General features: G+C 39.4%; 1 protein-coding gene across 4 annotated transcripts in view; it reads left to right on the forward strand.

Annotated features, from left to right (window-relative positions):
• Positions 1-18666, forward strand: part of FARS2 (phenylalanyl-tRNA synthetase 2, mitochondrial) — a 245632-nt gene that overhangs the window by 158796 nt on the left and 68170 nt on the right. For all 4 annotated transcript variants that reach the window (XM_014940922.1, XM_014940919.1, XM_014940920.1 and 1 more), the window contains one exon: positions 6131-6282. In XM_014940922.1, the coding sequence (XP_014796408.1) occupies positions 6131-6282 (152 nt within the window). The remainder of the gene's footprint in view (positions 1-6130; positions 6283-18666) is intronic.

The following is an 18666-nucleotide window of genomic DNA, read 5'->3' on the forward strand; positions in this document are numbered from 1 at the left end:
TTGGGCAACCTTACCTCCAGCCCTAGAGCTTCTAGAGGACTTGATTGTGTAGTACTGCTGCCATGCCTAAGAGGAGCTGTATGTAAGGTGGTATACACCCAGTTCTCTTGAGTAGCTCAACATCTTTATGCTGTCCTTCATACTTGTTTTAAGATGAGAACTCACTAAACTAGAAAAAGAGAGGAGATCTGGTTTGGTCATATTGTCATTACCAGAATGCCATGAAAGAAGCAATTTTCTTAAAGAGTAGAAGACCTGTTGTGCTATACCTACCCATCCAGCTCGAGTATGCTGTCTCCCATGATGGCAAACAGCAAGTGCTTGGAGAACAGCAGAGCCAGTATGAACGCAGTATGATCTTTCTCTAGTTTTACTGATCCTGCTTAATGCCATGAGAGACTTGCTGAACCAAAATTGCAGTTGGATCACTCTGTTTAATAGTGACTAGAGGATCTGTCCATGATGAATTTGTTTAGTCCCTTTGGTTTCGTGTAACAGGTCCTCAGTTATGGTATGCAGTGTGGAAAAAATGCATCCTTTAGTTCATTTGAAATGCAATGCCTCCCTTGGTCTCTCTCCTCTTTTCCCCTTGCTTCTGTGAGAAATAGAGAAGGGTGTTTCCCTTTCCACATTGAATGAATTAATGGTTTGAAGCCATTTGGGACACTCAAAGGCACTGACATGATGCTCAAACCAACTATGCAATGATATTCTCACCCATGTGCAAAGGAAACTTCTTCCACTCAAAATAGTCCATGTACTAGCAGAGTGCCTGAAATCCAGGGAAAACATGACACCATGGATACATGGTGTTCCCTGTGCCTGTATGTGAGCTTGTAGAGGTGAAGACTACTGCTGGGGCAGCAGACTGCTATTCAAAAAGGGCTGATCATGCTTGTCTGTACATTCCCTGAGAAGCTTAGAGTACCAATGGAGGCTAACAGCCATCTGCTGTGCACCGCAGGAGGACAGAACAGTGCACCAGTCCCAAACTGGTCCAGTTGCTTTGGTTTCAAGAGCTTAGTCCCAGAACATAGCTGTACATCTGCTTATCAGACTTCATAGAAGTTCTCCATTGAAATTTCTCCATTTCCTCCTTTGGATATATATGTGTGTGTGTATTTGCACATAAATGTGTATATGTGTGTGTATACATGTATGAATATATAGAATTCCCTATATATAACTAAGAAAAAAATTATTTGGTGAAGGGAAGGGTAGAAAACTTATCATAATGGAACATTGTGACTGCGAATTTTGAGCCATGACAGCCAAGAAATTCAAAATTATGTTTCGTGCAGCAACCATAATTTGTCTATGCTGGTCATAAATATGAAAGTGTAAATCTAGAAGCATACACACTAATACAGGAAACTTCATTATGTGCAAGGGAGCTAAGTTACAGTTGTAAATTTGCAAATTTGAATTTCATGCCTGTTATGTGTTTAAATTTCCTATGATAACACTGAATTAATGTAGTTTCACCATGGAATATATTAAGAAGGGCTTAGCTATTACAGGACCGTAGCTTTCATTTCGATGAGAATATGACGTTGCATTAAAACTGTATAGTTTATGTACATATTTTTCCAAAACATAGGCAACGCAGGACTGTTAAAGCTTGACAGTCACGATGCTGCTAAGTCTCATATTTTTCTGACTTGCACTGGGGATGGCAGTAAAACATGGCTGGCTTTTTGATAGTTTGGAGTTGCTAACCCAGTTGCTGTGGAGTTGCTAACCCAGTTTTTGGTATGTGTCATCATTAACCTTGTGTTGGGATCACTGATGTCAAAACACAAGTCCAGGCTTTTCCTCTACAGTGTTTGTCGTGCATTCAGTGTGTCCCCCCACCTGCAGACGGCAGCGGGGAGGGAACTGACCCAACAGCTACAGCACAAAACTTCTGTCCCCTCGGCATGATGCACTCACAGTTACTGCATCAGGCAAAACATGAGTTTTTTCCTAATATTTGTGGAAAGTGCTGGGGTTCATTCTGCTTTTTGGGACTCTGGTTAAGGACACTCTGTGGCCTTATGAAGGCTTATTCGCTGGCACTGGCTGTGCATTATCCCCAGATGTTTCTTTTCCAGAGGTGTGGGGGTTTCTGCCACGTATTCTGTCCTGTGCAGCTGTGAGGTATCTGGACCCAGGCTAGTTGATGATCCTTTGCCATGTATGGACGAACAGAGACTACTCTTATAATGACCACTTGATTCCCACTGCCACAGTGTCCAGAGTAGTGCCCTAGTGTGGAGCTCAAGTATTTGTTAGTTTGTGCTGATGGATGAGTTCTGGTGGACCCTGTTGCTGCTTGAGACAGCTGTCCCCCAATGCCTCAAGCTGCTGCAATACTTCATCCACAATATATTAGCATAAACCACTGAGAGGCAATTTTCAGCTGGTCACGGCAGGCTGTGAACTGCGGTGGTGGAGGAACAGGCACGTGTTTGCTTTATCGGCCACTGCAGGGTCAGTAAACTCGGACAGAAAGGTAGAGCAGAGGGCTGGGGATGAGGAATGCCCTAAACTGTCACAAGCCCATGCAGAAGAGTTCCCATGAAACCCAAGGAGTTTTCAGTGAGGCACTCCACTGATCCATCTAGACGTTGCTGAGGCAGGCTGGCAGAGCAGGGTACAACACTGGCGTCCAGCTACTCATTTCTATCCTAAAATTAGCACCCTGAGAGGAAAAAGCTTGCAGTTTTAGTAAGTACTTGGCTTATTCATTAACCACAGAAGGAAGTGTGACTAATGACTAGTAAACATGTATCATTGAGGGTGGATCATCATAAACTTCCATTTTATTATTAAAATTTATAGTAATTCAGTACTCCTAAATGCTTTCACCTTGGGTGACTGAAAAATGCGATGTTGTTATTTGCAATATTCCCTACAACGTGGGCTCAGTGGAGTCCTATAGATAGTGTAATTACTGGGAAAGCGCTCGTGTTTTCCGAGGCTGTTGAAAAATGTCAAAGATAGTGCAGTGCAGTGTTTGAAATGGAAAGTAAAGAGAACATTTAAAGTAGCGCTGAGGTGGCAAAGCCCTGATGGGACCAAAGAAGTGGTGCAGTGCTGTCTGTGCATCAGCAGTGCTGTCTGTCAGACGTCCCCAGTGCCTCACAGCAGCACTCTGCAGGTGGGATCAGTTCTACCTTTTCCTAAATCTCTTTTCAGTTCCCCAAAAACCTAAAAGGGGATGGTCAGGCAGTGGAAGGAGGGATGGCGGGCCTTCCAAGCTTGGGCAGCATCCTAGGAGTCAGCCAACATATGGGCAGCGAAGCCAGCCAGTGTCCTGTTAGCTTCTCCAGGCATTGTGCTGGAGCACACCTTAGTTGTGAAGAGGATGTAGCTGGAAGTGGTGGCTGGAGGTGACAGCAGAGCAGAAGACGTAGCGGGAAGAACACATTGCTCTCAAGGGGAGCCTCTAAAGTGTCTGTAAATTCATAAGGAAACAGTCTTGGGGGCTGCCATTTGCCTTGAACCTGAAAAGGGATCAAAGTCAACGGGCTTCAGACCACTCTGTTGTTTAAGAGCAGGAGAGCTCAGAAGGGAGGACGGTGATGGCAACGGTATCTGTAGGAGCACAGTATGTGTTTGCTAGGGTGCCTGAATGCAAATTTTGTAGCTTCATTTTGACCTGCCAGTTGGAGACACTTGTCCTGTCCTCTTCACATTTTTGATGTTTTGATGTAGCTAATAAACAATTATGTAGCTCATGTAGCTCTACAACAAACAGATCAATACGTTTAAGAACTGGGAATTTTATCCTTACACTAACTTTAGTGTTGATATAATACTTACTGCAATGATATTGACTGCACCAGGTGGTGAAGGGACAGTATAATATAGGATTATTGCCTTTCCTTTTACCATAAAAGTGGTGAAGGATTATTGCCTTTCCTTTTACCATAAAAGATTTCTCTGCATTATAATGCTTTGTGAAAAGGCTAGTACCTAATAATAAAAAAGTTACACTTACTGTTTTAATCATTTGTCCTTCTCATCTTTGTAACACAAGCATGCACACATGCATGCACACACAAAATTGCAACAATTCTGTATCTAGGCTGCTAATGTCATGGATTGAGGCAAAGCAGCAATTTTTATTATAGATTTGATAATCCAGGAGGGCCAGACCCTATGGTTTATTACATCTTTGAGTAACTTTGCTTACAAGGAATTTGACAACGCTGATAATGTGAGTCAGACTGTTCCAGGTATGCTTGCAAGATCTGACCACATTGGATCTTTGTGTACATCTCATTTTAAGTGAGGAAAAAGAGTGCTGTTTTCATGTGCCTGACACAATCCTGCTTCTTTTGAAATTGATACCAAATACTCACTAAGAACTGTAGGCACTTTTCTCCTTTCGGGGTTTAGGATATTGCTGAGTTACTTGAACATGTAATTTTTCTTTAGTGTCCTTGTACCTCTGGGAATGAAAGTAGGCACCTGCCCAAATAGAGTGGTCGTGCTTAGGCTCATGAACAACATCTTCTGGTTGAATAATTAAATGTCCTGAAACTGGGAGTTCAGTGAGTTTTGGACTAGTACCTTCAAGCTTTGAGGTGTGTTCAGTAGGTTGCTAAAATACAGCAGTGATAAATGTAATGGTAGAAAGGGGTGAGGTGAGAATATCGAGGTCTGCTACAGGTTTGTATCTTCCTTTACACTAACACGTGTATTAGGTTGTATCTCCAGCATTTGCACCTGTGACTTTTGCATAGCAGAGGAGATGTTTGCATTTCATTCATTAGTGTTTTACCAAAAGCTCTTGTGTGATGGATTTATTGCGCTTTTTTTTTTAATTTTTTAATTTGGCGATATGAATTAATTTGACAAGTTGAATAATCATTTCTGATTCACACATTTATTCATGGGGGGCTTATTAATTTAAAACTTGCACTGTATTCCGTATCAGATATTTATTGACTGGTTAACACTGTACAAAACAGGCTTTGAGCAAATCAGCATGCTGTAAATTTGCCTTTTTAACAGGTTTATGGCTTTAGCAGGTATTCACTTAGGATTTCACTGTTCCATCATAAAACATTGCCAAGCATGGAATACATTTTTGAGTGAAATAATATACTGTGTAGACCAAGTTGTACACATCAACTGTCATATACATATAAGCAAAATAAGGAAAGATGTTTTCTTCTGCAGACCTGAACAATCTTATGAGAAAGTACTTATTTCAACTGCAGTCCTTTAATGGAAGGCAGAAGTAAGATATTGCATGACCTAAAGGGCATGAAAAGAAGAGCATTACCATTTTCTTTTCTTCAAAGGGGCAAGCATTTCAGCAGATACAAGATCTGAAATCCATTGACTCCAAGAAATTTTCATCAAAACCGAAAAATTAATAATCGTCTTGTTTTGTTTCTCTTTCTCTTCCTGTTTTTGCGAATAAAAAATTGCAGTGTTCAGACCACAAGATGAGGTCTTTCTGTCTGCAGCAGAGATGCCTCTTTATGTTAAGAGTCTGTTGTGATACTTGTGGAATTAATAATTATGCCAACAGTAAGACTTTTTTTTGTTGTTTTAGATGTTTGAATGTTTATAAAAACCAGTGGGAAGTGAACTGATCTCTCTTTTTAAGCCAAAGTTTATTTCTTATTGTAATCGTTTAATAAGAAGGCACCTATTGATAAGAGTTTCTTAGCAATTGGACAGTATAAATAACAAACATATCGTGTTATATGGGAATTATACAAAATACATATAAATTATATACATGAATGTAATAAGATTTTTTGAATCTCTGAAAAACGCTTTCAAAAACTGCGGTGCTACTCAGTGAATAATTGTGTTAAAATGATCCTTCCTTTTAAACAGCTCCGGTGCAAAGGTGTATTCAGGCTCATAAATGCTGATTTTAGCAAACAAAACAAGTTTTTTCTTCTGAATGAATGAATCGAAATGGTTATGAGGGGACCTTTAAAAGACATTTCCTAATATAAAATCTTGCCTCTCAGTTGTTTACAAGGTCAGTTTACACTTCAAAAAGCATTTCAGAAAGCTTCTAAGCTGTGTGCTGTGTGTAATATACAAGTGCAGAACAGCAGTAGATATACCTACCAAGTCCAGCCACTTATAAAGGTATGTTTTTTATTTTTTTTAGCCTCTCAGCAGATACCCACCTTTGATCAATGACATCTCCTTTTGGCTGCCTTCTGAGACATACTCGAAGAATGATTTCTATGATTTGGCTCGAACCGTTGGTGGAGACCTGATAGAAAAGGTTGTCCTAGTGGATGAATTTACCCATCCAAAGTAAGTAAAACTTTACAAACATTTTTCCTGTGGTCAGAATATAAGTATTTTATAAATACTTTCATTCTGTGTACCAAGAAATTATTGGTTCTTAGAGTGTTTGCACATTTAATTTTTAACTCTAAAACATTTTTATACCACTCTCAAGGGTAAGTACTTTTACTTCTAAACGTTGTCTTATATTTGAGTTTTGCACTACTACTGAGCTTCTGGCATTCAGACCGCAATCCCAGTGTGTTGTGCTCAGTTAATCACAGCGACAGTGAACAACTGCTTTCCTCAATACATCTGCCAGTGTGTGACACTCTTATCCATAACATGTCTGATATCCTAGTCCTGCTCTAAACTGAGTGACTGGTGTTTGTCTCCTTGTTCTCTTCCTTTCTTTTTCTACTCCTGATTCACTAGTAGACCTGTACTATAAATGTCAGGGCTAATAGTGATTTGTTGCAGAACATTATTGTTGGTGTTCAACAGGGAGAAAACAATAGACTTTGTTCCTTTCTTTCTGACACTTATTTACGCTGTTGAACAATCTCTCAGGCTTCAGAATACCTTCTTATGGATGTAGCATCACTGACATGACCACTGGGTGCACAGGTTACTTATCCAAGTGATACTATCAGTTGTCTCAAAAACTGACAAGTATCAGCTATTACATATGCACTGTTTTTCAATGTGCTGTTTCCAAATCAAGAAGTAAATGTGCTGCTGGCTACACAGCTTTCTAAAACTGTTTTTTAAAATAATTTCTCTTCTTTGAGACTTTTTTTTGTGTATGTTGTAGAAAGGTGGGTAGTAAAACTAACTGTAGTATTTTATGAAGATGATAGGAAAATGCTTCATGTTGTGCTCCAAAACCTATAGATTTTTTTTTCTTTCTACATCGAGGTATTTGATCCTATTGTTCTTTTGAATTTGTTGTGTGTTGCAGACTGTATGGATAGATTATTCTGTGGCCTAGTTTTCATGGTGGTTCAGTGGTTTAAAATTTATTTGGTTTATTTCCTTTTTACATTTTTGTGTGGTATTATATGAGACTGTTTTTGCTCTTTGAAGAAACAGAAATACCAATGGAATTTGTTTGGGCATCTGAAAGCTTTGAGTCATTAATTCTTGAGTGATACTCACATGCAAATCATGCAAACAAATCTTAACCCTATACTCAAAACGGTATGTCCAGAAGAGGAATATAGGCTGGTAGAAGATAAGGAGGAGTATTCATTGTAGAGAACAACAAGACTGTATCTTACAGAGAAATTCAAAAGCAAGTTTGTTGCAGGTTTGGATAACTTCCTATTGTCATTTGAACTGAACCATGCTAAGAGTTAGCACAAGTGCATAGACATTGAAGGCTGCTCATGTGGATCCCACTGAAAATGTATTTAATTGTCTTCTATCATGATGGTTCCGCTACAGTACAATCACATTTTTTGTAAAAATTGGGATGTTGGACCCATTTTTGGAACTGATCCTTTCCATTCATTCATGCTGAATGTTTAATGTATGTGTAAGACCTCTGTGTTCATTGCTGCTTTTTGTCTACATTCTTTCTGATGATACCAAACATGCAATCGTCTTTGTCGTTACATCTTCTCTTGGGGGAAAATCCTGTGTGTAGTGTAAGCAGCTCTTCCAATGCTTGAAGGTTTGGAGAAATCTTGTTCCCTGCTCCCTCAAACATAGGCAGTAGTATTCTGTGATTACTCTTGCAGCTCAGTGGAGGAATCCACATACACTGGGAGGACCTCACCAAATGCATCAGCCATGGCTCAGCTCATGGGTTATGCTTCTCTTTAAAAAGTCAGGGTTGACAGTTCAGTACAAGATCTTTCCTTCCTCCACAAGGAATAAACCTCTGGTTCCCTCTGACTTCTGCAAATAGATGGGAAGGATGACTGCTTGCTGAGAATTGTCACGCAGATTTAGGGCTTTCCTAGTATTGTTCTCTAAAGCCATTAAACCCTCACTCAGCAGACATCCAAATATGTTTTGACACTACAAGAAGGAAACATTTCTCACCTTCATGTCTGAAGAATTTAGGTGGTGACACTAAAGGTAAGTGAAGTTTTAGTAGTCTTAGTTTGTTCAACTGCAACAACAATAAAAGAAATCTTTGTTAATGCCCCATTAAAAACAGTAATTTCAAGGAGATTATCTACCTCGTTAAAGAAAGAATTATAAAGACTATGACATGATGGTTACTTTGCCCTTTGTTCTTAGAACAGGGTGCGTACAGAAATGTAACTTTGCAGACCAATGACGTAAGCCACATAAGTAATTTTGTCCATTCTCTAAAGCCTTTGGAAGGCTGATTCTTTGAAAAGAGTGTTCACCTTAGTCTTAATTCCAAGATAATTGTCTTGTTACAGGAACAATACAGTGGCGTCTTTAATTCAGTGTTGCAGAAAAACCTCTGGGCACGGAAATTAACATAAGAGATCCTCAGTGTTGCTATGGTTCTGTATGTTACAGATCTGGATGCTTGTAATCATTATCTTGAATTTGTAGTGATTCTGCTGTGGAGGATGGGGGAAAAGTGTATAGGATAGGGAAGCCTGCAGTGCTGCTGTCTTGAATGTTAGTTACTTACAGGCAGCTTAATAAGTTCATGCTTGTAATTAATCATTTTTAGAGTTTAAAATTCAGACTTTTTTCATCCTTTAAAATTAGCAATTGCATGAGGAATTAGGACGTATTTTCCTCCTTAAACTACCTTTCTTAGTTACAGGACCATAAAGATTGGAAAACAGAAAATGCTGTACAACTAAAACTAATTTAGAACACAGAAAAGGACTCTTTTAATTAAGATACTTTATAGAGGTTGCCTGTATGATACTGTGTAGTTACCTTACAGACTTTTCTGTGGTTCAGAAACCTTTCAAAGTTCCACTAGGCTTTCGACTGATAACAGTGCTCCAGTTCATTGCAATTAGGGTGTGTATTAGCAGCGAAAATGTATTTCTCTACTGAGAAGAGGAAAGGGGGGGAAAAAGAGCATGAGGCAAGTAATTGTTTAAACGAGGAAGGAATGTCTGGAAAAAAAAGTAGATCTTGATTATCTACTTTGTAAGGTGATAAAGTTGAGACATCTTCCAGGAAAGCACAGGCAATTAAAAGATACAGCAGGAAGGAATCTTATTGCTGAAAAGCACAAATTTAGGAGAATGCCAACTTACTGTGCTAGGGTAATTAAGAACAGCTCCTGCTTAAATGCATCTTAGATGAACTTAACTAAACAAAACAGTATTGAGGTAGACTTCTCACACATATAGATGTGTGAAGAAGACTTTCCAGAAAATAAACTTTTTGATTCAGTTTAGTCTGCAAAAATTGTATTTTCTTTTCCTTACAGCTGAAACTAATTGTAATAGATGCCAGCCTAGTGGAGCTAGATTAATTGTAAAATATTTCAAGCAGAAAATTATTTCATACTGAAGTCACGTGTTACTTTGAGGTCAAAAAATAAGCATTCTGTATTAGAAAATAATGTACTAGCAGTGCATTAGATAGGACATGTAGACATTTCTGTATTTACCTCTCTTGAATTTTGTCATTCCTCTAAATTCCGGTTCACCAATGCAACAGGTAGACCTCACAGAGCAAAGAAATCCATGTCCAGTATTCCAAAAAATTCCAGACAGGTCCACCTGCCCCAAGCTCTCCTTTGTGAGTCAAAACTGTTGAACTGAAGAAGAACATGGACTGTCGGGGTGGAACTTCATCCACGATGAATAACACAAAACATGGCTGTAACACAACCATTATTCAGATATATAAAGAATAAATCAGCAGTCATGAAGAACAAGTTGTTGCTTTGCTGAAATGCCAAGGAAAATGAATGAAACTGGTGGTTATGGTAAGAACAGAAGCGGGGTTACCTGTAAGACAAGCAGAATAGAGAAGAAATGTCCCTTTGCAGTGAACAGTCCATTTTGTGGATTTACACTGTCTTTGCTTGATGCATTAGCTGCAAACGTTTAGATTTTCATACCTTTGGTTTGTGGAAACACGTTTTTCTGCACGTGGTCTGTAAAAATCAGTTCATTGTGACTTGCCTTGAGTTGTCGTACGCTGCATGAGCCTTGCCACCAGCCACCGGAAGGCAGTGGCACTGTGTCTGCTACCTGACTGAATTATTTCTTTCAAATCCTTGGAGATCTTTAAGGACCTTTAAGCGTTGCTGTGCAAATACATGATGAGTGAGGATTTGTGGCTGACATTTTTCCCTTTGGAACATTCTAGTGAACAAACATTTGCAAAAACAAAGAGAATATTTTGAACTATATTGATACTGAAAGGAGAAAAGAAAGTCAGGGGTTTTTCCTTCCTTTTTGCAATGGCTGTTGTACCCTCTGTATCTTTAAGTTCAGGATGCCTACTATTCAACTTGCCTAAGCAAGTCAATATAAATGACCTTCAGAGCTTAAATCAGAAAGTAATCTCCTTTTCAATGGTCAAGACTTTTCCAGTTCCAGAAGGGAAACAAGTTTCACAGGGTTTTTTAGTAAGGCTGGCTGAATGCAGTGGAAAAGGTAGAAAGGTCTCTGCCTACTATGAATAAGAAAATCAAAAGTGCTGCCATGCAGAGAATCCCAGGAAAAGCATTTCTTGCACTTCTGGGACGTACAAGTAAGCAATGTGACTGCACACGTGGTGGAATCCAGAGATGGTAATGAAAGCATACCTTTCCAAACTAATAGAGGAAATACATAGTGGAAGGGGCAGAATATGTTTTTGACCTGAGTTGTCCCTGATGAAGAAGACAGAGAGAGAGAGGAGTTTGGGGATAAGTACCACAAGGAGAATCCAGAAATGCCAAGGCTACTTACATTTGTTTGGGGTGAGCCCGGCAAATGTGGTTTTTTTCAGCTTAGCATGCCCTGTCTCTTCTCCTAGCTACCTTGCATAATCCTGTCAGGTGTGATGGCCTCACATCCTCATTCTGAAAAAGTATTTTCTGCATTTTACAGAGAGCTTGTTTTCCAACAATCTGACACCTGATTTTTTTAAAGTTTTATGCTAAAATTTCTGTCTTGTTAGGAATAGCAGGGAAAGAAGGAAGGATATGCCTCCACATCTGCCTTTGTAAGGAAGATACATAGGTAGGTTGAAAAAAGTATACAAAACTGAAATAAAGAAATGCACTGTGTCCTCAGTGGTACTTAAGAGGTAAATTTTTAATCAGAACAACTAAAAATACCCTGAAAAGGCTGCGTGGAGACAGTAAGGGGGAAAAAATTGATTTGTTGCATTTTGACGGCTATGCTGTTAAAAATCTAAGTGGGAAATGGTAAGAAAGGATTTATTGTTGCCTTTGAGTGAATTACTTGCCCACTTTTGGGGTGAGCTCTGCTCATTTGTAACAGTCTGTTAACTGAAGTGCGAGGAAATGTATTGGCTGCTGTGAAGGAGGAAGGCAGGTGCACTGTGGCACCATCTTTAGAGACTGGGAGTACGCAGATGACCTGTGTCTCCTCTTTAAGGAACAGATCTGCAAGGAAAGCAAAGAGTCAAATCCTATTGACTGCTGTGTTGTGTCAATGCACACCCCTAGCTCCTTGTTAGTATATAGAAAAAAAAAATGTAATAACATAATTTTCCTTTTTATTGCCAGATTTGTAACACTTTTCCTTATGTAATAACTTTATTGCCAGATTTGTAACACTTTTCCTTATCTAGATGGAGATCAAATCAAATATTTTTAGCTCTCATTTGTTTATTGAAGCTGGCTTGGTTTTGTCTTGCATCTGGAAGAGGTGAACTGAGCAGAATAATTCTGAAGCTCTGCTTGCTGCTAGTATTACGCAAATTAAAACAATCAGTTCAGTCCCTGAACACCTTGTTGTTCTTCAGCCTGAGCACTTTACAATTTGCTGAGGGATTCTTTGAGATTACCTTTAACTGCTGAACTTGCAAAGTCCCAGCAGCAGCTTCTCTGCAGAAAAAACAACCCAGAAGCTGCTTTTGACAGTTGCTAGCAGAGGATCGGTTTCTTATCAGCGAACTGTGTTTTCCAGGTCTGGATTGTTTTTTCTCTCATTTAGTCAAATGAGTGTAAGACTAATATTTTTGCAATAGATGAACTTCATGGGAGGCTCTGTCAGTGGATACTGCTTGATTTCTGAGCCTTTCCTCAGCTGAGCATGATGTGTAGTGGCTAGTTAAAGCGAGGCAGTAGTACTCCCGGTCACTCTTCTCTTTTCCTTCTCTTGTCCCAACTAGGAGCAATGCCACCTGTTTTCTCTCATGTCTGAGAACCTTTTCTGTTGTTTATATGGCCTTCAGGTTAGAAAATAGATACGTGATGGAGGTTGCATGCTTTCGAGTGCCTTTCACTCCTGGTGGGTGTGTGTCAGGCGTTCTGTGCCGCAGACCAACCCAACAGCCCGGTGTGTTTGCTTGATTTAGAGTCAGAGCAGCCCCAACTACCCTTCTGTTTCTTCCTCTTCCCTGCCTTTTCTCCTTTAAACAGCAGCTGTGTGGAAATAGCAGCTCCATTCTCATAGCAGCTCCTGCTTAGAGGTGGTCAGGGACTTTCTGGCCAAATTCATTTAAAGACTGGGCTGCCCGGAGAGAGATGCTTTATGAAGACATATGGGTTCTGCTCACCAGAGCCCAGATAATCCACCACCTGAGGGCTGAGATGGTGAGTTTTTCATCACAGCTGCCTAGAGGTTTAAAGGAGCTCAGACCTGGGCTTTGTGTAGCCCTGCCATGCTGATTGCTACATGGCTCCAGGGGGTCTTGCACTTGCACTTCCCACTTTATAGTAATCTCGATGCCCTGCTGTCCTCCACCAGGACTGAGACTGTCAGAGCCTGGCTTTCCCAGATACCCTGCGCAGTAGCAGGGGCATTCACAAGGCTCAGGGTAGCCATCTGCTAGTTTTTGCTTTTGAGGAAATTGAACTGAAAAGCTTTTAATTCCTCCTTTTCCTTCCCACCAAAACCATTCTGGATTGAAATGAATATAGCGAATTAAGTAAATATGCACGTTTTTGTTTTAAAAAGACTTTTTCAGATATTTTAGAAATTCTGCATTTCAACCAGCTCTGTCCCAGCTTCTTTATAGTAACTACTGAGTGAAGTCAGAGATTTCAAAAATGAACAAAATTTTTGGAAAAAATGAGCATGCACTTTTATAGCACGAGCCAGAAAGTATTGTTTGATATGGAAGTGCTATATTTTCAGTGCTATATTTATTATGTATACATGTGTATACCTGAAATCTGCATATTTTTGTTAAGCATCCTCTTCAAAGGTTTTTAAATGCTTGGCCTAGAGCTTTTGAATTCCAGTGTGGATTCAGATACCTAATTCCCTTGGGTTGCTTTGAAATTCCCCCAAATAGCAGTTCCCTGCCCAAAACTAAGAGCATCACAAAGAAGTATGAGAGGAGTGCGAGGAGGGGGGAGTAATCTAACCTGTAGAAACAGTGTGCCCTTGAACTATTTGGCATCTGTTTATCCTGGGCATTTCCTGCTTTATCTGCCAGGAAGATGGACTAGTAAATGCCTTGAATTTATTTTACAAAAAAAATAAAAATAAAATAAAATAAATAAAATTCCTTGCATTGTAAAATAAAGTGTAAGTTCTGTGACTTACAGCTTTTTACACAGCTTGACTGCCAGTTCAGACCTCTTCTGCCAGTGTTTACTTTAAGACCATCTGGTGGGGAAAAAAAAATAGGAAAACTGATTAGGAAAGACAGACTCTACCTTCCCTCCTATCCTCAGTGCTCAGACAGGCACCATACAAATAGCTGTTCTTAGTAGCTCTCTGTTGAAGTCTGAGGTTTCCTTCAAACCGCTGTATTCAAATCAATCGTGTGGCAGACGTGTGTTCTGCTGTACCGTCCCTGGCTCTTCAGAGACTTCACCAAGAAAATCGTCTTCACTAAGTGAAAATAATTTACTATTAATGAGCTTCAGTAGGAGTCCCATTATTCTTCTTTGGTGGGAGGCTGGTGGCTAACACGCAGGCTTGTGGGAGGACTGGTATTCAAGAAAGGAAAAAGATGAAGTAACCACAGGTTCCCATTAGGGGATGGGGGGGCAACACAGCCCTGAAGTGTGATGTATCACCAGTGATATTCCATAGGAAATGTAATCACCCTTCATGGGTAATGAGAAGAGAGGAAGACTTAAGTACGTGAGGCACAGAGAAGACAAATGTCAACTCCCTTATGTATTCAGGCAGATGCAGAGGATAGCCTTGCTGTATAGAAAAGGGATAGCTGAAGTCACAATGAATCTTTCTAAGAGGCTGCTTGGCTGAAGAGCTTAACCTTTCTTTATCATGTCAACCTGGAGTCAGCCATTCACCACCAGTCCTCAGATGCAGCCCAGAAATCTTTGCCACAATTCCCAAAGCACTTCACAGGAGGCGTCACAGGAATTAGCGCAGTGATTTATTGACAAGCAGTGGGCCGGTGAAAAACGGCTAAAGGAGTCAGCTGCCACAGGATGCACGGGGGATAGCAATAGGCTTGTGAGTGCTTCTGAGTTCGGAGAAATCCTAGTGAATCGCTGTCCTCATAGACTAGAGTTTGAGACTACTTCTGTGCAGAACTGTTTTTCATGGTATGTAATTGTGAGCATATTAGAGTTTGAGGAGCGTTGCAATGGCTTTGAGTATGTCAGACATAGAGTGAAAGCTTTTGTAATCATATTCGTTAGATTGTAAATACTGTGTTCTCTGAAGACCTTGAAATCAGATTAATCTTGCAGTGCCTTTTGAAAGTGCTCTACTCAGCAGCTAGGATGGGGGAAGAATTCAGTATGTGTAAGAGGCAAAGAGTTGTTCTTTCAGCTGGTACTTTGTCCCTCTCTTTCTGCATTGAAATGGTTTTCTCTGCCTTTTCCATTGCTTTGTCTCTGCCTGCTGCTGCCTGGGACACTCATCACTCTGCTCTGCTCTCTGAGGGTGGGATGCAATACCTCTCCTCTCTTTTCTTGGGATCTACCCTTGTCCCATCCATTCTCTCACAATAACACCAGAGCTGACCAACCTGCACCAGCAGGCTATGAAGTCAAGGTGGACCAGTCCTGTCAAGGCCACCAGTGGTGAATGCCCGTGCTGAGGGCTGGCAATCCCTGCAAGAGAATATGGATGAGGGAGAGAAATGTGTTTTGGCTAGGTCTCAGATCTGTGCCTGAAACTAGTTATTTTTTTTAGAAAAAAACAATAGACACTTCATATAACTTTTGTCCTACTTGTCCTTAATCAGGTTTTAAATGAACTTCAGAATTAAAGTATGGTATGTTTGTTTTCTGTAGTGTCCTAGCGATGTGAAGAAGCAACATGTCTGTAGCTGATCCTGAGTTTCTCTCAAATTCTCTTGAAATCTTGAACAGAGGTCTGCATGGGAAGGTAGAGATGGTACCGTTTACCTTTCTCTTACAAGAATCTTTCTGGCCACGGAAAGCAGCCACAGTACTAAGACAGCCACACCAAGTATTTCTTAGGAGGATCAAGGACATTGCTGTCCTCTGTGTGTTGAGAATTGTATGTGTGTGGTGCCTGGACACATTTGCACTCATGTCTTGACGAGGCCGTCACAGAACTGTGTTGAGGCTGGTAGTATGATGGCCAAGCCCCTAATTCTTAGGCTAGATTCAGCCAAACATAAATCCTGTAAAGCTGCCAAGATGGGAGATGAGAGGGAAAAGTTCACTCCCCTCTTCACTTCCTAGTATTACTGCACAGAAGAGAAATGGATTTAGCACTAAATAATTAATCCTGCTCTTTATATTTTATGGATTCAGAACACATATTTGTAGGGGAAAAAGCCCTATAGCCAGGAATAAGTTCTTGAAGCTGAGTCAAAGCATTAAGCAGCTCAAAGGTTATTTATCTCCATGCTGGAAAATGTCAACATTTAGGCTGAGGAAACAAAGGTTTCTTTAATTTCAGAACAAACAAATGTCAGCATTCCTGAAACAGATCACAGTATCTTTCCATTGTTTGTTTTGTTCTTGATGGCTATTTCATTTTAATCTACCGGTTAACTTTAAATAATTTGTTTAAGAAAATTGTTTCCAACTTCTATTAGGTGCTGAGCATCCTCATCTCTGAGTAAATAGAATAGAAATTCATGGGACTGTGCACCCCGTAAGATTTGTGTACTGTAGAGATGGATGTGACCTGAAAAACGTACATCTGAGTGGTGACTCCTGCCATTCCAAATTCCTCTGGTATTCCAGTTTCTATTCTGCTTCTCTCAAACACTGTCTGGGAACACCAATATTAACACTAACATCATGCATCTTTTCTGTTATTTATCAGGCATCACACAGAAATGCAAGGGAAAGGTGCCTTAAAAAATTATTCTGAGGATAAAGAAAAGATTTATGTTTAGTGTGTTCATGCTTATTAGTTCGTATGTGGGACAGATGATAATAAGGAAATGACTGACTGTTCATATTTGTAACATTTGAATTGTTTGTGTTTGTACTTCATGAATGAAAACCAGAGAGGAGATAGATGAAGACTGATTTTAATGTAGTTCGTATGAGGTTTTTTATTACCTTTATATATGACGGTCTCATAGTTCTCAGCTGATATATTTCCACCCTCATCCCATGGACCAGTGAAACAGAGGAGACCAAAGTGTTAAATGACATGTCTGACAAGCCACAATAGAAATTTAACAGTTTAGGTCAGAACATTGCCTTCAGTTGTGTTGGGATGTGTATTGAGAAAGTGAAAAGTTGATATTCACTTTCAGGATGGTGCAGGAGATCAAGTTTTTCTTGAAGTGAATGGCTAGACTCAATTACACAAAGGCAAGTGCTTAACTGTAGGTTGAGTCACTTAGGCAGATTTTTTTCTTAGTTTTTGCTAATGCAGATATTCCTGGGTCTGGCTTTATAAAATGAGTCCTTATTTTCAGAACTTCTGAGTGTTAGCAGCTCCCACCAAAATCACTGGGTACCATGGGAACTCCAAACATTTCAAAACCACACCTTTGCTGTCATTCATGGAGTATCCCAAAAACCAAAATGCTCACAATTTAATGGGACACTATGAAAAATCAAGCTTCACATCTTTTGTGTTTTGTTAGCTTTTTTTTTTATCATAATGCTAATTCTCCTGTTCAAAGTGTTTTAAGATGTCAAGTTGTGTGAGTATTTCAATATGCAGCTTTTGGAGGAAGATAATACTCTGATGTGAGGAGAGAAAAGGTTATTGAACATAATGTAATTTCATTTCAAAAAAGGGAAGAGAATTCATGAGATGTACTTAAAAAAAATTGAAGGTGATGAAAGAAACCGGTAGGACCATCTTTCTTCGTTGTAGTGGTCCAAGAGGAAACATGCAAAAAGCTAACTAAAATGTGCAGCACGGTGTGTAATACATCTGCAGTACTGGATATCTTTCAGGCAAATAAACTTCCATGGTTACACAAAATTGCAAAGGCTGTCAATTCTCGTGTTTCAGAACATAAGTGACATCTACCTGGGGTCATGATGAAATCCCAGTATGAATTATGGACTTGCAGTATTTATAAAATCACTGTTGTATTTTATACAGCCCTGAAACATCTGTTACTAAACAATTTTATAAGCAAGGTACTAGATTAAATTGTGTCTTCTTATATTTTATATCTATTTACTGTATGTTTAAATATATAGAAAATTTATATAATCTCAAACTTCCCTTTTTATACAGTAGTTTCCTTTGTGGACCTTTTGGGCTTTTGCAGACCGTTTTATAAATAGGAATTGCAGTTATATAGTAGTTATGAAATTTAATACTAACCTAGTAGGTCATGATAATAGCCATTGTGGGCCACCAAGTTGAATTGGGCCACCAATTTCATTGTTTACGAAATTCTAAAGTGGTAGATGTTTAACATTACAAATTCAAGGTCTTCTACTCTCGTGATTACTAACCCACTTCCTTGTGTTGACTTTGAAGTAAATCCATTTTCAGCTCAGTGGAGAATATTTTAGGGATAAATTTCTAAGCTGGTATGGTACAAATAAATTAATGTGCTTTAGTAGTGTACAATTGTGCTAGTTTTATATATGTTGTGAGTCTACTAGATTTGAAATCTGCTTGGAACCCATGCTTATTTTCCCTTTAATCTTCTCTCTATCATGTGAGGTCAATTCCATCATATACAGTGTATTATCTCTCTGGAGAAAAGAACATTTCTGTGTACTAGAGGGAGAACTATCAACGTAGGCAAATACAGAATGAAAAATCTATATATATAAAATGGATTCAATACCTGCTTTAAAGTTATCTTCTGTGTAATTAATATTTCTTCCCTCATTCACTTTTTTTTCTACGGTTTCAACATTTCTTCTCTTCCTGTTGTTTTCCTCATCTGCAATCCTTGCAGCAGCACAGAAAAGCAGGACTTAAGATGGTT

Source organism: Calidris pugnax, unplaced genomic scaffold (genome assembly GCF_001431845.1).
Source record: "Calidris pugnax isolate Ruff unplaced genomic scaffold, ASM143184v1 scaffold8, whole genome shotgun sequence".
Classification (NCBI taxonomy): Eukaryota; Metazoa; Chordata; class Aves; order Charadriiformes; family Scolopacidae; genus Calidris; species Calidris pugnax.